The sequence below is a fragment of the Aegilops tauschii genome, chromosome 5 (assembly GCF_002575655.3).
Source record: "Aegilops tauschii subsp. strangulata cultivar AL8/78 chromosome 5, Aet v6.0, whole genome shotgun sequence".
Classification (NCBI taxonomy): Eukaryota; Viridiplantae; Streptophyta; class Magnoliopsida; order Poales; family Poaceae; genus Aegilops; species Aegilops tauschii.
In genome coordinates, this window is record NC_053039.3 from 411219452 (window position 1) to 411243114 (window position 23663).

Here is a 23663-nt window from a genome sequence, read left to right on the forward strand (position 1 = left end):
TTGTCGGTAATTACCAAACAGAGTGAATCAGCAGCCAGCTAACGAGCCAACCGCATGAGAATGCCCAGCAAAGCAAGGCGACAGCAGCAAGAAAACTTGCGTGCTACCAACAAGAAGTAGCCAACAGCCGAACGAATCAAGCCAAGCCAAGCAGCATGGCAACCCACCACCAACAGCCAATCGAACAGATCGATCATCGGGCGAACGTGTGAGCCTTGAGGATTGAGCGGAGGAGCAGCTGCGCATGGAAGAGCACTCATGGACGCAGCCTTCGGGGCCAGCGGCACAGCTCGACCTGGACAACACAATCCTAATCTGCATGATGTGGCTTCAAGTTGAATCGATCTGAGTAGCGACCTAGAGCAGCGGGAGACGGAATGAGCAGCAGCCAGATTCGTAGGTGCAGACCGAAAAAAAATCGATCGTGATCAAGAGAGAACTCGATCGATAGAGAGAGGACGAGTTGTGGTGTCCGGAGGGGACCTAAACCTAGGCTCTGATACCATGTTAGGAATATGCAACTTATCTCTATTGAAGGCCAAGGGACATATATATTATACAAGACTTGAGGTGCAAAAAAAGTAAACATGGACTAATAAGAACTCCTAGACCAATACTAATACTTTCAAACAGTGTTGACAAGGCACGAGCATGGGATTGGGAAGAGGAAGGAGCCACGCTGGCAGGTATTAACTTCACAATCGAGCCTATGTCCATTCTCACCGGTGGATAATCCCCTTGAGCACGCTCTCCGTCACCAACGAGCAGCGCTCGAACGCCTGCCACAGCAGCCAAAACGGCTACATGGCAGCGAATCCTGATGGAGACGCAGGCGGCAGCAGCGGGGCAGCGGCGGCTGAAAACGCTGCCACGACAACCATGGCAGCCAATTCACCCTCGGCGTCAAGGGTTATCATGGCAGCAAAATCGATTCTTGTGGCTGCCAAATCTGCTACCATGGCAGCGGAAAAGGCGCCCTCCGCAGCTGCACCGATGATGACCAGAGTGCTCGTGTTGGTTGGCTCGAGATCGAGCTAGCTTTGAGAAAAAGTTGACTAAATCTCCTTTTGAGATTGTGTTCACTACTTGTTTTTTCCTACTATACAGGGCGGGTCTTCAGACAGAAGGAGACACTAAGAAGATGTGAGGTGGTACCCAGGCGATCCGTGAAGGGACGATGACTCTGATGAAGACTTGCGAAGTTGCCAGGAGGACGATTGGACACGCCTAAAGATGGAGGGACGGCTGGGAGATGTTGATTCCTTCGATCGCGCTGGTCATATGTAGCTGTGTGTGGGATCTCCCGAGTCTTATATTCCCCTCGACTTTGGTCCATTTTGTAGCTGGTTGCGACTTTCGTTTGGCTTCCTGTTTTGTAATAGGAATAGCTGTATTATGTTTTGGTGTTACCAAGTTTTAGTCCCATAGTATCCATTTCGATGTCGAGCCGTTACAGTGGGTTTCCTGGTAATGCGTCGAACTTGCTCTCTTTCTTTCCCTCCTCCTGTCTGTCTCGAACTGATGTATTTCCGTTCTAATAATAGGAAGGGGGTCAGCCCGGTTCGGAAAAAAAATTCGTCTCCAACACCTGACCAAGATATGCAATCAAACAATACTTGTCATTGAAATGGATGTATCTAGATGTATTTTAGTTTTAGATACATCTATTTTCACCCATTTTGATGACAAGTATTTCCGGACGGAGGGAGTACATCACAAGTCGTTGCATTGCAGTCGTGATTAGAACCAAAAGTTAAGGTTAATAATGGCTTGCAGCCTATCACTTGCTCTGGGAGTGTCTTTGGAAATTTGGAAGGAGGCTGCGACATGGCAGGGACGCAGAGCGCTGAACCCGACCAACTGGGACAATGCTGGCAGTACAAAAACAATGGTTCAAGGCATAATTCGTCAGGCAGCCCCAGGCCAGGAGAGAAAAGCCATAAAATCAATAATCATCCTAATCACTTGGGAAATATGGCAGGAAAGGAACAGCTGCACTTTCAGGGGGGAAATCGCCTGTCCTGCTGAAGTCGTCAGCAAGATTCGAGCAAATTTAGGGTTTTGGCGCCTGGCAGGGACAAAAAATGTTTTGCGCACCCCTTCGGTATTGCCCCTAGGGCTTGTTCTATTTTCTGTTTTTCTTCACCCATATGATCACTTGATCAAACCTTGTTTTCCGCTCCCTCCTAATCAATGAACGCCAGCAGCATGCCGGATCTTTCAAAAAAATAATGGCTTGCAGCAGGGTGTGTGTGACCTGGTCAGGGTCAGCAAGTCCTCAAAGTTCAGTCTTGGATCACCCCATCCATCTGAAAGCCAAGGACCATGACCAACATGCAGCAAGGCACAGACAGTACATTCATTCCAAGTCTTCATCTAGCTAGCTGTGCAAGAGCTAACCATGAATTTCTTGCCACTAGTTAATCGCCCCGTGTTGACTGCGAGAGCTAACAGCAACGCACAGCTGCATCATGCGTGCGTGCTCGAACTTGTATCGATTATATTACGTAGCAAACCTCGGCCTGGGCCTGGATCGGGTGACCACACGCAACTGATCATACAAGAAGATGCCAACCGGCGCCAAATTTAAAACAGAGTGCTTCGGTTCCAATGCATACCCTAACCTATGCTGACAGCAAAGTTATATAGTTAATGAACCAAACAGGGAAGCATCACTCACCGGATATTCTTCCGATCCCGATTCCATTCCGTCCACCATCTCAAGAACACATTATGTAATCAGTTCAGCAACACTGTTACTTGCTGCTAGTCAGGCCCAAGGTCATTGCATTGCATTGCCTTTCTGGTTAGCAGCAGTTAAGGTTACAGCTGAGCTGACCGAACGGAAACGTTGACCTCGTCACGCCCAGCATGGTCTTGAGATCACTGGCTGGGATCATTATTTCAAAGATGAGAAGCTAGTACGTTGACCGTTGACCGGCCACAAAGATACCGTTGGTATATTCCAGCTGGCCAGCTGTGCAAGAGCAAGCCTGCCATGCATTCCCTGCCATTAACTGCTCTCTGTTGACTGAAGGAGATAGCAGGGCTGCTGAAAGAGATGGCCCGTGGCTAAGCAGGCCAGGAAGCTTCTCAGAAGCAGCTGTCGCCGATCTCCGGCCTCACGTTGAAGGGGTGATATCTTCTCCACCGAAAATTCTGAATGACATCTACGATGGACGTCGACTGAATTTGCCGGTTGGAGAACGACCTTGAAGCTCCGGGACCAACTTCTTGTTTGTTTCTGCATCACATCTACAGAAAAGTTGACCCCCGGGCTGAGAGCGCAAGAGAAAGCAGCCATTTGTTTGCTCCTCCTTGCTCCCATCTGCCTTGTCGCCTTGGCTGCCAACACCAACAACAACAAACTCAAAGGCTAAGGGTATACACTTTTTCACTTTTGTTTTCTCTTCTCTTGGGAGATTGCATATGCACTTTTTCACTTATCTTCTCTGCACTCTGAGAGGTTGCTAGCTGGTTCTTCTCTTCTCTGGTGGTAGCTAACTGTTGGTGGTTCCACATGGCCATGGTCAGCAGAGCCCGCGCTTCTCTCCCTTCGCCGTCATCGTCACCATTGCCGGCCTTCTCCCCTCGGTCGCCGCAGTCCGAGGTGGTGGAGAGGATGTTCACGCGTGGAGGGAGCGGGCGGTCGTCGTCGTCCAGTGCCAGCGGGGCTAACAGGAGCGCCAGCCTCAGAGAGATCGACGAAGAGGCCGCCATCTTGCACGATGCTGATGATGATGACGGCGGAGGGAAGCTGTATGTCGCCGTCGGTAAGGACATCAAAGACAGCAGATCCAACCTCGTCTGGGCAGCTCGGAACCTCTTCGCCGGTGATCCCAAGCTTGTCCTGCTGCATGTCCACCAGCCTGCCGACAGAATCATGATAGGTAAAAGGGTCCGGCTTCGCTTCAGTATGAATTTTTTCATCCCATCTGCATCAACTTGACCACGGAGAAGGATCATGGCTAGTAGTCTGATTTTCTTGTTATTTCTGTCAGCACTCCAGTCGTTTCAGAAGTATATTTTGCGTATCTATGGGGGAAAAACACACCTTGATCTTACTGGATTTGATCCCCATCTCCATTTTCTTTTCCATCCCCTGTTTCGCAAGAGAATCTGCTGAGACGATACAAATGAAATTAGCAGCAAGCAGTAGTCTTCTGTTGTTCGATGTTGCTGTCAGACCGTTTCAGAAAGCACTCCCCTGTTTTCAGTAGGCACTGCAAATACTTGTTCAGTAACCTATGCTGATTCAACTCTAATGTTGCCGGCGCAGGATTATGCAAGGTTCCAGCAAGCCAGGTCGAGGAAAAGGAGCTCAAAGCATACAGAAAGATTGAGAAGGAGGAGATGAACACACTTTTAAACCAGTACCTCAATTTCTGCAGAGTTTCTCTCAAGGTCAGTTGACTAATTCAGGAAAGGCTACATGGATTCTGAAATCATATTCACTTGCGGTTTCTTGTTATATGTCATCTGTACGAAATAAAAAGTAGCAAATTTACAGATGCAAGCTGAAACGCTGGTGATCGAGAAGAACAGTCCTGCAAATGGGATTATTGAGCTCATTGATCAGAATCGCATTACAAAGCTTGTTATGGGAACATCTTCCTTCTCAGTGTATGTGCAGATGCAATATTCCAACTTTGTAACGAGGTTTCATGAAAAAATATATTGCAATTATTTCCAACTGCACTGTTTTCATAGAGCACAGCACCATGAGTTATGTAATTAGACGCTCGAATCCTGTATATGTAAATTTCTTATTTCTCTTTTATGGGTCCGCTGTTCTAACAAGTGGCGATAAGGAAGGGGGCAGAACCATTTAGTCAATACTTCACTTAAAACTCCAAATAACAAATAACTATGCCTTTACTAGTTATCATCTCTCCCTCCGTCAAAAGTCTAAAGTAGAAATAATCCAAGTTGTTTATGTTGATTATGAATCTTCCATGAACAGGAAGAGGAAAGTACCAAAATCAAAAGTTGCAGCCAGTGTGCATCTGCAGGCCAAACCATATTGCCAGATCTTCTATATTTGCAAAGAGGCTCTTGGTTGCTCTAGGTATGAGCATCATGCATCCCTAAGTCAACATAAGGCAAATACTACACAGAATTTGGAAATTTCAGCTCAAGCAACTACTCAAAATTATATCTATCCTGACAAACAAAATGGTGCCATGTTTCTTATCATTTTTCAGGGAGGCCACTGAGCTTTGTGCAAAAGTAGAGTCACCCCGAAGTAGCTTTGCAAGCACTATCTCAGATCAACCTGAGTTAACTCCAAGATCCCTATCACTGCCACCAGGGCATCCAGGTCTTTTAGGCGCTACAGGCCAACAACCCTTTCCACGGCGGTCCAACTCAGTCAGTTATCCCTTGTCTGGATTGATAGCAGACAGTGTAGAAAACATGTCAGCTGCAAGGCGGCAGTCAATTGATAGTCTCTTAGGCTCTACAGATCAACAGGCCCTACCACGACGGTCCAACTCAGTTAGTTATTCCTTGTCTGGATCGATAGCGGGCAGTGTAGAAATCATGTCACCTGCAAGGCGGCAGTCGATTGATATGACACCAACAGGTTCCTCTCCGAGTTCCAGCCAACAAAGCACTGGTGGGTCCTCATTGGGTCTGAGGGATTTGGACAGTATGGATGGTTCACCGGTGCCTGCTTCAGTTGCAAGCTCTGAAGAACATCAGCACTCTACGGTAAGCTATATTGGACTGAGCTGAGTTCTCTAAGCATAGCCACACCTGTTTTTTGAATTACAATAATTTTACGGCTATGTGTACCCTATGGGTGCAGAGGCCCGGAGAACTATCCCTCCATTATTTAAACAAACAAACTTATTAAACATAACAATTACTATGTGATGTTAGAACTACGTTTAAAGAGGCTTTGGTCCTAGCACAAGTGTAGAGGGAAATGGTTGACAGTAGAATGTCTTCATGGCTGTAGCAACTCTCAACCAGTAGTGTCTCTACTGTTTGCCACTGGCACTATGGAAAAAATCACTTTGTTAAATAAAATCTTACTGCTATTGCTCTGTCATCTAAATTTTGGTTGATCAACCAAGGTCTACTGTTTTGGTCTCAGTTGTAATACTTATTAGATAATGTTGTCATGCTTACTGAATGCAAAGCAAACATAATGTTTTACAGGTGGAAATACATGAAATGTTTGAGCAACTGCACCGAGTCCGCAATCAGCTAGAGCGCTCGAAAAAGGAAGCATCTGAGGGCCGGCAGAAAGCCGAGAGGGACTTGTTTGAGTCTTCTATGATGGTATGTTATTTCTTATTGACAGATACCTTTAGTTACACACTATTGTTGTTTAATGTACTGTATTTTCCCAACCTTTCTTCTCTGAATACATGGAATTTATATTACATGTATCTCTCAAGTGAGCGAACTGTTTTCTTGCAGTTCAAAGCACGGGAGAGTTCACTCCGCAAAGAAAAAAAGGAGGTAGAGGAAAGGCTAACAAAAGAAAAGGCTGACCTTGAAAAAGAGCACTTCCATGTATGCAACGAGCTGCAGAAGGCAAATGAGCAGAGAGCAGAATTGGAGAGCAAGCTTCTCCAGACAAATGCCCTAATGGAAGAGCTCCAACAGTTGCAAGTGGAGCTGCAGCGTGAGAAAGACCATGCTGTTAAAGAAGCTGAAGAAATGCGCCAAACAAATGGTAACAGTGTATTTGGCTCTACTAGTGCTGTTGCCCTAACAGAATTCAGCTACACAGAGATAGAAGAAGCGACCGACAACTTTGATGACTCCAAAAAGATTGGCAGTGGTGGGTGTGGAACCGTCTACAAGGGATTTCTCCGTCATACTACCGTAGCCATAAAGAAATTCAACCGTGAAGGCACAACAGGAGATAAAGAGTTCAATGACGAGGTAATTTTCATCATTAAGAGTAAAACGTGCTGTCAGATGAGAATAAGTAAAACAGGTAAAACGGTGCATCTAAATATGTGATTTTCCAATATATTACAGGTAGAAACACTTTCTAGGATGAGGCATCCAAACCTTGTCACTCTGATAGGAGTGTGCAGGGAGGCCAAAGCGTTGGTCTTCGAATTCCTGTCGAACGGAAGCCTAGAGAACTGCCTGCAGGGCGAGCACCAAAGAGAGCCGCTCTCATGGCGAATGCGCATCAGAATCGCTGCCGACATCTGCACGGGACTTATCTTTCTCCACTCCAACAAACCAAAAGGCATTGCCCATGGCGATCTGAAGCCTGACAATGTCCTTCTTGACAATAGCTTTGTTTGCAAACTGGCAGACTTTGGAATCTCTCGTCCCTTGGATCTAACAAACACCACCGTCACCCCTTACCACCGAACAAACCAAATTAAAGGCACAATGGGATACATGGATCCAGGATACATCGCCTCAGGGGAGATCACAGCTCAGTATGACGTCTACTCCTTTGGTGTAGTTCTGATGCGGTTGCTAACTGGCAAGAGCCCCCTAGGCCTTCCGAATGAGGTGGAGGCAGCCTTGAGCAATGACATGTTGCAAGATATAATTGATACTTCTGCAGGGGAATGGCCAACTGAATACACTGAAGAGTTGGCAAGATTAGCACTCAGATGTTGCCGGTATGAACGGAAGGAACGGCCTAATCTTGCAAATGAAGCCTGGGGTATCCTGCAAGCTATGATGAACTGTCCAGACGATAAATGCAAGCCACCAACGTTTTTCATCTGTCCAATGACACAGGTCAGTTAACAGCTTTCTTATCTTTACAATTCAATCGTTACAGTAGTTAATATCAACTATGATGTAATGATGTTTTATTTGCTTTGAAGTAAGGTGGTCAGCATTGTCACCTTTAGTTTGCTAATCTTGCATCTTTGTAACATTTTCAGGAGATCATGAGGGATCCACACATTGCTGCCGATGGATTCACATATGAAGGTGAGGCCATCAAGGACTGGCTTCAAAGGGGGCATAAATGTCCCCCATGACCTACCTCAGCTTCACACACCATGAGTTAATGCCGAACAATGCCCTTCGTTTTGCAATTCAAGAATGGCAAATGCAACAGCAACCGTGATTTTTTAACCTTCCATGGTTTGCAAGTGTGTATAGTCTGTGTAGAGAATTTATTTTCCCCCACTTTAGCAGTTAGCGCTTTCTCAATGTTTGGGCCCAAGGCCGAGAAGTGATGTACATGTTTTCGGTCTCATGTGTTTGGGATGAACTGACATGGCATGTAACTCTCCAGGAGAGAGTAGCTATTTTTAGGTTCATTGAAAAGTGATGTCATGTGTATGACCATTTTAATTCCCTCTCAGTTATGCAAAGTTGGGAGTTAAATCAAATCAGCATGGTCCCAAAACAATTTACAGTAAATGAGCAATCAGATAAATCAGAGCACAGACGGCTTATAATAATGTGATTACCCATAAATTAGCTATGCACGTTCCATTCTTACTGCATATACAGGCATGAGTTGATAATTCAAGGTAAGCTGCCATCATTTTTCAGGAGATAATAGGTACATTATTATCGGTACTACTCGTGCCAGGTCGGCGGAAACTTCATAGGCAAAGTCATTTAGCTGGTCTTACTCACCTAGTACAATTTAGCCCCAATCCACTAGCGCTAACTTTGTAAGGAAGAGCGTATTGTTTTCGTAGAAGGAAGGCAAAGAAAGATTAAGAACGAACGGCTTCCAACAGAAGATTAGGAACTTGCATGCCAAACAGCCACTTAAGGGTCTACTGTAAGATACCTATCTATCTTCCTTGAGCTGAGCGAGAACATTGGCTGGGCATTCGAACAAACAGGTGGTGCGCAACCAGAAGCTGACCACGAAACCAGAGGAGAGGAGCAGAGAAGAAGACTTACAGAGGAGGGAAGCAGAGAGGAGTTTAATTAGCAGCTATACGGAGCAGAGAGGTCTTGTATAAGTCATTCAGTCGTCCATGAGAAAGGCAAGCACTGTTGAGCAGGTAGCTCCTGCCATGTCGATGCCATGCCATGCCATGGAAATTGCAGTGGCACTGTTGGGCAATTCCTTACTCTGCGCAAGAAAATCACCATCAGTCACATCATATTTTATACAGCTTCTTGATTAGTTTTGTCACAAACAATACAATACAAAACTGCAGAACAGATTAAACAAGGAGCAACAAGTCAAGCCGGCCTGGCCTGGCAGCAGGTGTGAGTGTGTACAGCTACTGGCCTGCTACATACACTATGCACAATCAGCATGGAATGAGTCGGAGAAAGATGAGAGAATTACTAGTATAGAATGGTGTGGATGGAAGAAGCAAGTATAAAAATGCAGAGGAGCCAAGCGCAGGGGACAAGTCCAAAGCTGGCCTGGCTGAGAACGCCAAGAGAGAAACGAGAGACCAGCTACCTATCTATCCGCCATGGACGCGGCCTGCGACTCGCCGGAGCCGGAGCAGTCCTCCTCCGAGTCTGGCGAGAAGATGAAGAAGGTGTACGTGGCGGTGGGGGCCGGGTCCGACTCCAAGGCCATGGTGCTGTGGGCGCTGCACAAGTTCCCCAGAGACTCCGGCGCCGCCTCCTTGGTGCTGCTCCATGTCTACCCCCAACCCAAGCTCATCCCCATCAGTACGAGCATCTCCCCTGCCCCTGGAGTCTCTTTTCCTTTTCCCCCTTTTTACTGGAATCACAACTACTGTCTCCACCGTCAAAAAAAATATATGTTCCCTTTGTGCAACAAAATCATTAAATCAACCTGATGATTTTTGGTCCCTCCATTTCTTTCTGTAAATCATACTTATAACTCACTGCGGTAAATATTTGGCTAGCATTTTTTCGATCGTCATCATGCAATTTACGGGGCGTAAAAATCAGTGTCATTCAGCTTTGTATCACAAAAATATCTACTTATGATTGCGACTTTGTATAACACAAGCTAGGCACATATTGATATAGTGATGATCAATCAAAGTCTTCTCTTAACAAATCAAAATACGCTCTACATTAATTTCGCAACGGAGCGAGTAGTAAACCATGGATGCAAAAATTTATTTGTCCAATGATGTTCACAGTGGGTGCCAGGATCCCTGCTAGCCAGGTGCAAGAGCAGGAGCTGATTGCATACAAGAAGATGGAGCTACAAACAATCAGTGACACTCTGGATCAACACCTGCTATTATGTGCACAGGAAAAGGTTGAGTTCAAACATGCCATTGCCAGCTCCAAGAATGCCAAGAAAACTAGTCTATGCAATCAGCTTCAAACATGTCGACATTGACACATGTATCTGCTGCGCAGGTACAAGCTGAGAAGCTGGTGGTGGAATCAGAGGATGTAGCAGAGGGACTGGTGCAGCTCATCGCCATGCATCATGTCACTGCTCTTGTCATGGGGGCAGCAGCTGATAAGCATTACACAAAGTATGTATGTGGGCAAACTTCTGACTGATCCTTTCAGTACTTGATGGATGATCACCATCTATAATTAATTAAACACTTCATGATTGATCACGAATGCTGTGTTGCCACACACACAAAAAAACTGATTCCATGTTCAAGAGTTCAGGGAAATGAGAGCTCTCAAGTCCAAGAAAGCGCGGGCTGTGGAACAGCGGGCGGATCCTTCCTGCAAAATATGGTACATTTGCAAAGGAACGCTCGTTTACCGTAGGTATGGTTCGGTTGGTCGACTGCAGATGATCTTCAGTTTTGTTCATAGGATTGATTACATTGTAGCTGAACTCCAGCCTGCATTTGACATGTTTCCCTCCCTCTCTGCTTTCTCCACACTAGGAATGCCGTGCCCCTTGGCCATGAAGCAACGCCGGAAGGTACGCAAGAGTCTGCTGCTCAACAGTTTTCAGTGGATAGGTCGACTAGCTTGTCGGAGACGTGGTGTGTTTCAAGCACATGGCTACACAAACCACACGCCAGGCTGCAGATGGAAAGGACAAGTCCGTGCGGATCAGACGATAATGGAAAGGTTAACACAGTCCATGACGATAATAGATGAACAGTACAGCATGCTATTTTATCTAGCAGGCCACCAGTTTGTACTTGAAATCCAATTTTACTCCAACTTCTAGAACTCACACTGTGTCTTAACAGCAGTAGATTGAAGATGGTTAAACATTCAAGAATATCTTGACTGAAGTTTTTACCTTATCCAAACCAGGAAATTGTCAAAGAATTTGACGAGGCTGACATAAAATTCCAGCATATGCTCAGGGAGTTGGAGAGTGTAAAAAAGCAAGCTTATGAAGAAAAACACGGTCGTGAGAAAGCAGAACAAGATTTATTTCAGGCTTTCCAAAAAGTAAGAATGTCTTAATTTGCTTTTTTTCAGTAATATCGAGTATGCTGATAGAAGGATAGGCCTGGCACAGTAGTGAAGTACTCTCCACTTGTGCCAAGAGGTCCTGGGTTCAATGCGGCCTCTCTGCATTGCACTGTGCAGGGGGTAAGGCTTGCCTCGTACAATCCTTCCCCAGACCTCACCTGCTGTGGGAGCTTCTAGCACTCGGTCTGTACTTATCGAGTATATTGATGTTGATCATTGTTTCGATTTTATGGATATATGCCAGTGAGAGCATTATTTGGAAGAAGCACTTGCTACTGTGCTTGTGAAGCACTTTCAGAAACTTTACCATCAATAATAAATTTGTAAACAATATGGAGCAATGGTTCTGATAGCTGCCAGCTAATTTTTTTAACAAATACTTTCTCACATTTAGCTTGTCTAACAGGCACGAGTCTCCGAGAATATGTACTTAGGAGAAGTGAAGCAAAAGAATGAAATCGAGGAAAAGTTGGCAACAGTAATGGAGGAAATTGAGAGTCTCACAGAAACAACTGATGGACTTTGTGCAAAGCTTCAAGAGGAACGCAAGAAAAGATCAGCCCTGGAGAAAAGAACTGCCCATTCTGACCGTATCATCAAGGATTTGCTGTTGCAGCGCGACAAGGCTGTAAGAGAGGTAGAAGCACTACATGCAAAGAAAGGAGAGTCCAGTGCAACAGCAGAGGGGACGATGCACATCACGGAGTTGTCCAGCTCAGAGATTAAGGATGCAACCAACAACTTTGACCACTCACTGAAGATTGGAGAAAGTGTTTATGGAAGCGTGTACAAGGGATTTCTTCGGCACACAAATGTAGCCATAAAGAAGTTGAATCTCGAAAGCACACAGCCAGAGTCACAGTCACAGTCGCAGTTCAATCAAGAGGTTGAATTCTTGCTTCAAGTTAATTATTTGCTTTCTTTCATCTCAACTAAACTGGTATTTTGCTGGTTCAAATAAATTACTGTGTTGCAGACAGTTAAGTTGTTCATGATGCCTCCTTTGCAGATAGAGATACTCAGTAGGGTGCGACATCCAAACCTGGTCACTCTTATTGGAGCTTGCAAGGACGCTCAAGCTCTTGTCTACGAATACATGCCGAATGGAAGCTTGGATGACCGCCTGGCTTGCAAGGACAATTCTAAACCTCTTAGTTGGCAGCTGCGCACCCGCATCATTTCCCATGTTTGCTCGGCACTCATCTTCCTCCATTCAAATAAACCCCATAGCATTGTCCACAGTGACCTGAAAGCATCTAACATTCTTCTAGATGGAAATAATGTAGCAAAGCTCAGTGGTTTTGGCGTGTGCCGAATGATCACTGATGAGTTCAGGGACACAACCACTCTATATAGGCATACCCACCCAAAGGGATCTTTTGTGTACATTGATCCTGAATATGTTATGACTGGTGATCTAACACCGCTATCTGACGTATACTCTTTCGGAATCGTGCTCCTGCGCCTCTTGACTGGAAGACCAGGATTCGGGCTGTTGAGAGATGTGCAACGGGCTGTGGAAAAGGGTTGCTTGGGAGCAATATTGGATTCATCTGCTGGGGGCTGGCCAGCTATGCAAGCTGAGCAATTGGCTCGGGTAGGTCTGAAATGTTGCGAGATCAGAAGAAAAAACCGTCCAGACCTGCAAAAGGAGGTTTGGACTGTAATTGAACCAATGTTGAAGCCTGCTTCCATTATGTTGTGTTCCTTGTCATTCAAATCAGTATCAGAAGACCTTGGTGGTGTGCCACCCTACTTCATCTGTCCAATACTACAGGTGAGTCATACATTTTGCTTGGTGAATATCTTTTTCTTCTACTGTCTATTTTAATATTTTAAAGCATGGAGGGATATCTTTAAAATATACTAAGCATGTTTGATTAGCCTTAAATTCCCTCTGAATTGTTCTTTCCAGTTATCATTCTTAGTAATCTTAGACAAGCTCAGTCGATTTCTTGCATAGAAAGCATTTGTCATTTCAGGTTGTTTCACCTTCACATTTCTACGGTGCAGGATGTCATGAGGGAGCCTCTAATTGCTGCAGATGGCTTTACCTATGAAGCCGAAGCTATAAGGGAGTGGATTGACAGTGGCCACCATACATCACCCATGACAAATCTTGAGCTACTCCACCGTGATCTTTTGCCAAACCATGCCCTCCGTTCTGCAATCCAAGAATGGCTGCAGACAGATGCACAATAAATGTTATTTTTATCATCATGGAACTTACAAATGAACTAATACTATGTCCTTAACTTCTTTACACAAAACAATAGGTGCATACCTTACGAATAAGTAAAAATATACACATCATTATTGTTTTGCTTTTCAGCAAAATTTTGTATCTAAAATATAATAGACTTGGAGCTCCATCAGCAGCATGCCAGTGTTTGTACATGGATCTGTACAGTCAAAACTGTCTTGGTGATAATATTGCTGTTACATGCTACATGGGTACTGCACTATGTTTTTTTTCACTGCTTGATCAACAATCGGCGTGTTGTGGTACTAGCATCTGAATGCTGATCGAGAATGGAAAGTACGGAAGCATATCTGAACGGAACTATCAGTTCAGAATGTCGCTAGTTACAACCATTCATTTTACGTTGTCATCTTATATGTGTTCACATGTTCCATAAGTCTAATTTCCATCCAACCTGTATATTCTGAATGTCTGGAACAATCAACACTAACTGCTGAGAAGGTAAATGGGGTAGCAATGAGATAACAATAACTTCATCAGTACGCCTGTTTCTGTTGTCATCTTGTTAATACCAAAAATACATTGAGATGGACAAAACCATCTTTGAAAGATGTGTGCTGTGCGCAAATTTTGCCAAAGTTTCTTACCTATGCAGATCACTCAGCAAGTTATTCTCAACAAGATGTGTGGTGTGCACAAAGTTGCCAAAGTTTCTTACCTATGCAGATAGCTCAGCAAATTCGTCTCGACAAGCACTTCCCTCCAAATGAGTCAAATGGAGCCTCCAATGCATGCAAGCTGCAACCCCAATCTTCGCATATTCTAGTTATCATGCTGGTATATGCTGTTGACAGCTTGACAGGAGATGTCTTGATGTGCATTAACATACTGACAGCTTGACAGCAAGAATTATGTGAGATGCATTAACATATTGACAGCTTGACAGCAAGAATTATGTGAGATGATGCATTAACATATTGACAGCTTGACAGCAAGAATTATGTGAGAGTACCTCCTGGGAAAGAACAATGCTACCAAGTGCCAAGTATCTAATTATATATGATCTATTCTGGACAATTTTTTCGCATCGTGAAAGTAACCATCTATTTGGAACTGCCGGCCAAGTGAGATGGGATGGCCTGTAAATGATCGCCACCTAACGGGACAACTTCATTGCTAAGCATCAAAAGTCAGTCATGGAGGATATTCATGTTTAGAAGCGACTTGGTAGTAGTAGAAACTTCGCGGAAATGCCAGGGTTCCCATCAGGATTACGTAGATAACTCACAGTTATACTTGCTAAAAAATGAGCGGAAGCTGATGAAGCTATCATTTCTTATAGAAAAATCCCTGACTAGAGAAGATAATAAGACGATTAATTAAGTTCTACATAATCAATGACAAAATATAGAATGTATTGGTATTATCTCCACGCCAGCAAACATTCATGCAACATGTTTTATTTTCGTTTTAACCAACCAGTTGGTCTATCCACGCCTTTTGAAGTATGCAGGACTCAATTTTCTGCCACCAAAATACAATAAAGTTATTATCAGTTTGGTTTTCCTTTTCTGTAAACTGGAATGGCTACTACAAGGGTTAACCGATGTTTCCTAAATGGAACAGGATATTTTTTTTAATTGGGAAACACTTGGGACCCGAAGTCAGACATTGACTTGATGATGCGCTCACTGCTGCTAGATACAATCAGACAATAACCAAATCCAAGGCCACTCTTTAAAACCATCACCAGTCTACTCTCCCATTTGGGCCTTCTAAAACTGACACTACCTGGGAAAGACCAAGGCAGAACAAGGACTAGGATGACAATCATATCGATGCCACGGAGCTGAAGAAAAGTGGTCCAGCACATTTAGGTACTTCCCCAAAACTTTTAGAGCATTTTCAGACATCTTCACCTTTTGTAGTCTTAGGTCGTGTGTGTTCAGCTCTGCTGAGCCAGATAGCAAAACCAGAATATAGATGTGATGCCAATTCATGATTTCTCAGGGTCTGTGTAGGGAGTAAGAAAGATGGATGAAGAAGAGGTTCATATCGCGATCGGGAAGAATTTCAGAAAGGAGAAAGCTAACATACTATGGGCTGCTGCAAATTTCCCAAGGGCTACCATAGTTCTTATCCACGTTCATTGGCCATCCAAGTGGATGCCCTTCAGTAAGTTTTTTCAGCCAAGTATTTTCCATGCTTTGTAAAGCTCTAATGGTTAGATGCCCTTCAGTACGTTTTTTTCAATATTAACAGGATAAAGTATAACCTTGTGTTTTATTAGCTGTATAAATAATTGATTGTTTCTAACCAACAACTGCAGTGGGTGGAAAGCTGCTATACAAGTTTGCAGATGAAAAGGAGAAGGAGATGCATAGAGGTAGAGAAACGGAGGCAATGGTCAAGATGCTATCACAATATAAAAGCCTATGTGATGATACAAGAGAGGTATCCTACGATTTAGATTCAGATTAAAATAAATAAGGTCACAGCGGTGCTTATTAGAGTTCATACGAAAAGCATTCTAGTCATGTGATATTTGTTCTCAATCATGACGAATTAAGTGTAACAACACTATAATTTAAATAATTATTTATCTGATGATGAAAGTTAAGCAAACAAACCATGTGGAGAGGGATCAAATCAATACAACACTAACATAATTATTTCACAGAAAATATGTTTCCTAAACGGGCCTGTGTCCTTGCAGGTTAGGGCACATTACCTTACACATGATGACATTCTTACTGGTGTTGTAAACCTGGTAAAGAAGCTCAAAGTCAAGAGAATTGTCATCGGGTCAAGGTGAGATCATAGCGTGAACTAATAGGAATAAGGTGCCTCTTTGTATATGTTATTCAATGTAACCTGTACACATGGACATTGCCTTAGCCCATAAAACAGCATAACAATATAGTAAGTTCTGCAGGAACATGTCAAAGAAAGCGGTTCTTCGTAAATGCTCTCAGGTTTGGGTGGTGATTAATGGCAAATATCTGTCCACTAGGTATAGTTTCTCCAAAGAGCATAACTGCACTTCCGGTAATATCTGAATCATATCTAGTAATTACTTGATGGATGAGTTCGTTCTTAAGTGCAGCAATGATCATCTGGAGCATACTGGAGGCACTGGATATGGAGGGAGCTCTGAGTTTTTGCCATCTATGCATGAGCTGAGCGACGAATCTGATGGCTATGCAACACCACCAAGTGATTTTGTGAGCAGACTTCTTAGCAAAGCATTACACACATGCAAACAATAACAGTTTTAGTTCACAAGTTTAAGACCATGGTTCAGAGTTTTGATACATGCCTGTGGTGTATTCCAGTATGTATCATTTCAGGAAGACGATGTCGTGGATGAGGATGGGGTGATTCCAATGGATGGTGATGAACAATTGGAAAAGGTATAACTTGCCTTTTTTTTCAAGACAACTACCACAACATGTGCATTAAAATGTCTGCCTACTCTTTAAGTTTGACGACACACACAGAAACAAAATTACATTTGATTGAGTTTACTCCATGCTCAAGCATGTTTGACAATTTTAGATTTACCACCGTTGCCTCAGATGCATGTTGATTAACTATGTGTCAAAAAACAGGTGTTACTTATGACTTCTGAAAGTGCAGCTTGTGTTAATAAAATAAACTGATTGCTCCATTCCAGTATGATGTGCAGGAAGCTGAACAAGGCATTTTGGAAATAAATGCTTCTGAGTTAGTGGGCAAAATTTCTGGTGATGACATACGGAATTCCAGAAATATGAGTGAAGAGTCTGAAAAATTGATGGTAAATGTCACACAATACTACCTTTGTCAATGCCTATTTCGTTTAAAACATGGCTAGATGAAGGTTTCAACTTATGATGATGATAATTTACTCAAAATAAAAACAATAGTAGCAAAGATAGGTTGGAGACATCACGAGTCAGGAAGAGGAATATAGATGACAGAAATCATATGGAAAACAGTGTGTGTCACACAACATCGGTACAGCGTTGAATCCCTTAACTACTTCAATACACCCCGTTTGGTTTTGTTCAGGAGGAAATGGAAAAACTACAAAGGAAATTGAAAGAGCTGCAAGATGAGGGGTATAATTATGAAGAAAGCATCTTGTCGCCAAGAAGAAAGAATGTATTGTTGAAGGAGAAAACGTTACCAAAACAAAGATACCCAGAGCTGCAAATCCCAGAACATATTGTGCAGTACTCCATGTCGCATATTGGGAAAGCGACCAATAACTTCTACTCAAGAAACCTCATAGGGGAAGGAGGCTATGGCCTAGTGTACAAAGGAAAACTAGGTGGTATGCCAGTGGCTATCAAGCTGTTGAGACCCCATGGTAAACACCATGGTAGACAAGGTTTTCCAGAGTATCAGCAGGAGGTAATATAATGAACTCTATCCAGTCATCCTTTTAACTGTCTGAGCATGCACACAACATAGCCTAACAATAATTACAAGAGGAAGCAAACACTCATTCCATACAGAGTAAGATGCAAGTATTTCCATCTGAACTGTAGCATAATTTTGATAGGACCCTTATTTTCCTGCGGTTCTTTAAGAGAACTTTTTTTACACATTTAACACCATATTGATGGATAATCACCCCTCCTCCTTGCTTATCTCAAACAACTCCACAAAGTAGATAAATAGATGGGCAGAGTAACAAGCTCGCATACCTTACTACTTGGAGAAGAATCTTCTGAGCTGCATTACATATAGTAACCGGAGGAAATGTCGATCATGTTTGGAATTCCCCAGGTCGTTGTGCTGAGCAGAGTCAAGCACCCACACATCGTGAAGCTGATCGGCGTGTGCCCGGAATCATGCGGCCTCGTCTACGAGTACCTCCCCAACGGCACACTCATGGACGGGCTCTCCAAGGGGCTTCCATGGAAGGACCGTATCAGGATCCTCAGCGAACAGCGTTCCGCGCTGGCGCACCTCCACTCGAGCCGACCCCATGCCATCATCCACGCGGACCTGAAGCTGACGAACATCCTCCTCGATGCCGGGAACGTGAGCCGGCTAGGAGACTTCGGGACGGCGCGCGTAGTGCAGATGAAGCCGCTGGAGGAGGACACCATCTGCCGGCGGACGAACCCGATGGGCACGATGGGGTACATGGACCCCGTCTTCTTCACGACAGGCGAGCTCACTGCAGAGTCGGACGTCTACGCGTTCGGCGTGGTGATCCTGCAGGTCCTCACGGGGCTGCTCGACCTCAACATCGTCGAGCAGGTGCAGGAGGCGATGAAGATGGACGCCGTGCACGGCCTGCTGGACGCCTCCGCTGGCACCTGGCCAGAGGTGCAGGCGGAGCGGCTCATGCGACTGGCGCTGAGGTGCTGCAACCTGGAGCGGAACCGGCGGCCAGCTGCCACCTCTGACGCCGACTGGCGATCGCTGGACATCCTGCGGACCATGGCGACTGCAAGTAAATCCCGGAAATGGAGTCATGCAAACTGAAGAACCATGCCAGCAGCACCACCGTGCATCGACGAAATGCCAACAGAAGATAATGGGTCTGGTTTGTGAATCTAAACTGCATTTGCGTTTAGTTTGTGATGCCATAGCATTTCTCTTGTGAATGTGCATTCTTAAACTAGTTAGAACATAATGTACGATAGGACAGAACAGTGCATCCCTCCCATTGCAAACTTTTTTTATCATGTCAATGGAGTGGTAAACAATAGTTAAATGTGTGTGGAAATTTCGGGAAGCGCAGTCCAAACATCTCAGGATCCAATGACCGCATGAAGCAATATGTATGTTGATCAGTTCATTCTTGAAAGGCACTTTCGCGCCCGATTCCCATGTAAAATCAGCCGCTGCTGCGGGAGATGGAAGAGTGCTTGCAATGCGGTGCAGCTAATACGAGAGGCAGCACGGGATAGATGGGGATTTGCACGGCGCAGCTCTCATCGAACACGGTTCGATTGAGAGGGAGGGGGGAGGGGGGGGGGGGGGGGGGGGGGGGGGTTGGTTCAGAAATCGGCATTACCTGCCTGCCCGCCTCGCATTACGCCGCCGACGCTTCTCCGGGATCCATCGCCGCCGCCGCCGCCGCCATAGGAGAAAGGGGAACGCCGCCGCGCGTTCCGACAAACCGGACAGCACTGGGTCTTTGACTCTGAGATGGGCTTGGCCGCCGTGTGTATTTTGGGCTTCTAGTAGTCCTTTTTTTTAGCATCCCTCAAAAGAAAAGTAGTCCTTTTTTATTAAAAAAAAAGTAGTTTTTTTTAACATCAGTACAGATACAAGCGCTCATATACACGATGCTAGAAAAGCGCTCATGTACATGTGCATACACTCACCCCTATGAACGCATACACGCACACCCTACCCCTATGAGCACCTCTGAAAGACTGAGCCGGCATATCATCTTGAAATTTACGAAGTCACCGTACGTACCTCGTCGTCGACGGGAACGTCTCCTCTCACTGAATGTGCATCGCCGGAAATCCTGAAATAGAAATCCTGAAATAAATCCAGGAATAAATGCGAGCATCAGGATTTGAATCCTGATGGGCTAGGGATACCACAGTCCCTCTAACCATCCAACCACAGGTTGGTTTGCTTGGGTTTCTAGTAGTCGCGGATGACGAAATACGTGTATTTTGGGACGGAGGGAGTATACGGTAGCACATTTACAAATATTTTTTTAAATGGCACATTCACACAATATCGGTCTATGTTGTCGTAAAATTCTAAATCAAAATTTGAAACATTGCTCGAGGTACAAAACTAACAAATTTGACACCAAATAATATATATCATAAGTTGGGCTTTAAATCAGGCCCATTATCATATTAATGTCAAAAATGTCTTTTTTGTATCTCGTGCAATGTTTTGAATTTTGATATGAAATTTTGCGGCAACATAACTTGATATTGAGTCAATCTTATATATTTTTATATTTTTTGAAACATTTTAATGCGCTAAGGTGTCTGATGCACCGGTAATACATTCCCTCTAGTAGCCTTATGGGCCCAGCCCTACAAAATAGCCTTAGGGCAACTCTAACGCGGGTCACCAGATGGGCATGGCCTGAACCGGAGAATTGGTGATGGAGAAACTATGAAGATCTGGAACCACGGAACCACGGTTGGTTGCCTAGGGATTACAATATGAGATTGATCGTTGCTATCGCTGAAAACTCATCCAAGTTTGTCAGCGAATTAATTCTTCCAAACATGCCATCTCGGGAGAGAATGTCACACAACATTTCATTGCTATGGTTGTCGAGTCAGTTCTCTTGATTCCTCTGTGCACAAGACAAATAGAAGAATTTTGGTCATGAAACTTTGAGTATAATGGCTTGCTCTCAGTGCGCTCAGCTTATCGTATGTTGACGTAACATAATTATTTTCATTCTAAAAACATGTTTTGCAAAATTGGATGGATTTTAAGAAAATGTTTGGGCTTCAAAAAATGTTTGCGTTCTCAAAAAATGTTTGGAATTTTTTATAAAAGAATGTTCATGTGCTTAATGAATATTCCAAAAAATTAAAATTCTTGGAATTAAAAAGATGTTCACATTTTCAAAAAGTGTTCTCGTTTGTGGAAAACTGTTTGGGATTTTACAAAAAATGTGAAAATATAATATTTTGGATTTTTTAAATGTTTTGAAATTTAAAAAAAACTGTGTTTTCAGAAAATGTTCCTGATTTGAAAGATGTTCATTTTGTTAATAATTTTCGCAAAAATATAGAAAATGTTTAAACATATGAAAAAACATTCAATTGTTCTAGGAATTGTTATTTTTTGAAATAAATTCTTCCCATGTGTTTTTTTGGGGGAATAACTCATGATAAAAATCGCTAGTCTCACTCACTATATAGCAACCGCTCCCTACGGGAAAATATCCAGTGCTCCCAGCCTTGGGCTACTCCCGGTACTTCAATGTCAAAAAAAAAACATTTTTTAATGTTTTGAAAAATTCTGAAAAAAATTGTGAATGTTATCAATGAATGTGACTACAAGCACTAAAAATTTCAGGTCCAAACTCGAAACACAAATTGAGAAACAAAAATGTAAAATCTAGTATGAATAGTGTAAAGAAGAGATAAAAGCAATATTGACGCTATTTAGATATGGATTTCTCTTTTTGTTTCTCAATGTACATTTTGATTTTGGACCTGAAATTTTTAGGGGATGTAGTAAAATTCCTCGTGAACATTCTCATTTTTTTTCCAGAATTTTTTGGAACATTTAAAAATATTTTTTGATATTGAAGCACTGAGAGTACCGCAAGATGGGAGCACTCGATACTTTCTCCGCTCCCTATGATTCTGGGACATTGGAGCTGCAACCCTATGCATCCAACATCCCTATAGGTGCTCCCCTAGTAGGACCTCCAATATGGCGTGAGCCGGTGCTTCGCATAGGCGTGCCCCAGACTAGAGCGACCCATTGGTGATGAACTAAAGTGAGCCAGCACACTGTAGTGACCTTTTTCTTTTCGGCCGATTTTTAAAAAATAAAATGAACGCACTTTTTTCAAACACAAAAACATCTTTTCAAAAAGTGAATATGTTTGGAAGAAATGCGAGCATCATTTTGAAAATAAATGTGAATAATTGTGTTAAAAATGTTTTTTTCATTGTTGTGAATAAAACTAGATACCCAATGTTCGTCTCGACATAACATTGGGTATACATGGGCTGTTCTGTTTATGTTATAAGATATACATGGGCTCATAAACAGAAGAGCCCATATATACCCAATGTTCTTCTCAACGAAACAAACCTAGACGACCTTGGCGCGAAACAGCTGCATCCACATTGATCTTCTACTTCTCAGGTGGCACTAGTAGAAAAACAACCTTACGTTCACCTCATTAGTCCCGGTTCAATTACGGCCCGGTACTAATGATACCATTAGTCCCGGTTCCAACGGCTATACATTAGTCTCCGTTCATTTGTGACCACTAGGACTAAAGGGGTGATGGCAGGCTGGCGTCAGGCCGGGGCCCCACGAGCCCCTTTAGTCCCGGTTTGTGACACAAACCGGGACTATAGGTTATACCTTTAGTCCGGGTTGGAGCCACCAACCGGGACTACCTTTAGTCCCAGTTGGTGGCTCCAACCCGGACTAAAGGGGTTATGCAATTTTCAAACTCTACCCCCCCCCCCCCCCCCCCCCCGTATTGCATTTTCAGTTTTGAAAAAAAAACAAAAGAAAATGATAGAAACTTCAAAAATTAAAGTCCTTCAAGATGTAGTTATGTTACTATATCTACTAGTTAGGGAAATTTTAAAACATAAGTTTCGACATGTCTTACAAAAAAGTGTTATGAAAAAATAAAACGACTATAACTTTTGCATACGATGTCGAAAAAAATGTATAATATATCAAAATGTTCAACACGAAAAGCCGGTTCCGATTTCGACCGCCGTAGGCCGTTTTGCAAATTTTTAGAATCCTCAAATTCTGAAAGGAAAAAAAGTTATGCTCAAATTTCAGTTTTTTTGAATTTTGGTCAAACTGTGGTCAAACTATTTATTCAAGAAATATTGGTTTTAATAAATAATTATTGTTTTTTAAATAATAGTTTCAAACTCAAACGGTGAAACGTGTGACTTCATGCTCATGCGGTAATGCCTCTATCACCCGTGCAACCAGTGGTCTCATCATGCCATCACGTGGTATCCAGTTATCTCACCATACTCTAGTAGAAGCTCCATTGCCAATCCTCTTAATAATTCCTTGTTTCATAATATCTCGACCTTCAATCAATGATCTCCATATTTTGTGAGGGGTGGTTTCCTAGTTGGGCATCCAAAATTGATTCTTGTGGGAAGTAAGCTGCTTTCAAAATACGTGCACTTAAAGAATCAGGATTATCTAAGATCCTCCATGCATGCTTTGCAAGAAGAGACAAGTTGAAAATTTCGAAATCCCTAAAACCAAGCCCCCCCCCCCATATATTTTGGCACTGTCATCTTCTCCCATGCCACCCAATATGGTTTCCTTTTTCCTTTCTAACTCCCCCACCAGAAAGCTCGGATTGCGGAAGTTAAGTGTTCGCATAAACCTTGTGGTAGTTTGAAACAGGACATGGAGAAGACCGAAATCGCCTGTGCCACAGATTTTATCAAGACTTCCTTACCTGCAGCAGACATAAGCTTACTCA

At 43.5% G+C, this 23663-nt stretch overlaps 3 protein-coding genes and 1 long non-coding RNA gene across 6 annotated transcripts; 3 read left to right on the forward strand and 1 right to left on the reverse strand.

The window, feature by feature from the left end:
- Positions 1–1707: 1707 nt before the first annotated feature.
- LOC109751839 (U-box domain-containing protein 33) lies at positions 1708–8295 on the forward strand. Of its 2 annotated transcripts, none has more exons than XM_073500520.1 (10): positions 1708–3382; positions 3467–3890; positions 4280–4404; positions 4511–4623; positions 4964–5068; positions 5205–5712; positions 6166–6288; positions 6430–6900; positions 7000–7728; positions 7878–8295. In XM_073500520.1, the coding sequence occupies exons 2-10, from the start codon at positions 3521–3523 to the stop codon at positions 7974–7976; spliced, it is 2643 nt and encodes an 880-aa protein (XP_073356621.1). In that variant the 5' UTR covers positions 1708–3382; positions 3467–3520; the 3' UTR covers positions 7977–8295. The 2 variants fall into 2 exon arrangements, with proteins under 2 accessions (XP_073356621.1, XP_073356622.1); XM_073500521.1 differs by having other exon boundaries at positions 1716–3382; positions 3538–3890.
- LOC109751877 (uncharacterized) lies at positions 6268–19664 on the reverse strand. Its single transcript, XR_006664401.2, has 8 exons — positions 19530–19664; positions 18205–18956; positions 14229–14398; positions 13362–13488; positions 10634–10902; positions 7839–9037; positions 7033–7712; positions 6268–6630 (listed from the first exon to the last, which is right to left on the reverse strand). It is a non-coding gene; the product is annotated as an uncharacterized lncRNA (long non-coding RNA).
- Positions 9350–14206, forward strand: LOC109751847 (U-box domain-containing protein 33). Its single transcript, XM_020310732.3, has 9 exons — positions 9350–9597; positions 10041–10162; positions 10267–10388; positions 10534–10638; positions 10761–10950; positions 11143–11283; positions 11714–12193; positions 12317–13084; positions 13321–14206. Exons 1-9 carry the CDS (start codon positions 9393–9395, stop codon positions 13507–13509), a joined length of 2322 nt encoding a protein of 773 aa, XP_020166321.1. The 5' UTR covers positions 9350–9392; the 3' UTR covers positions 13510–14206.
- On the forward strand, positions 14412–19215 carry LOC109751855 (U-box domain-containing protein 33). 2 transcript variants are annotated; one of them, XM_020310740.4, is made up of 10 exons: positions 14412–15387; positions 15521–15685; positions 15840–15964; positions 16227–16321; positions 16446–16523; positions 16617–16734; positions 16846–16923; positions 17187–17309; positions 17564–17908; positions 18287–19215. In XM_020310740.4, the coding sequence occupies exons 2-10, from the start codon at positions 15544–15546 to the stop codon at positions 18992–18994; spliced, it is 1812 nt and encodes a 603-aa protein (XP_020166329.1). In that variant the 5' UTR covers positions 14412–15387; positions 15521–15543; the 3' UTR covers positions 18995–19215. The 2 variants fall into 2 exon arrangements, with proteins under 2 accessions (XP_020166329.1, XP_020166335.1); XM_020310746.4 differs by having other exon boundaries at positions 15532–15685.
- Positions 19665–23663: the final 3999 nt, after the last annotated feature.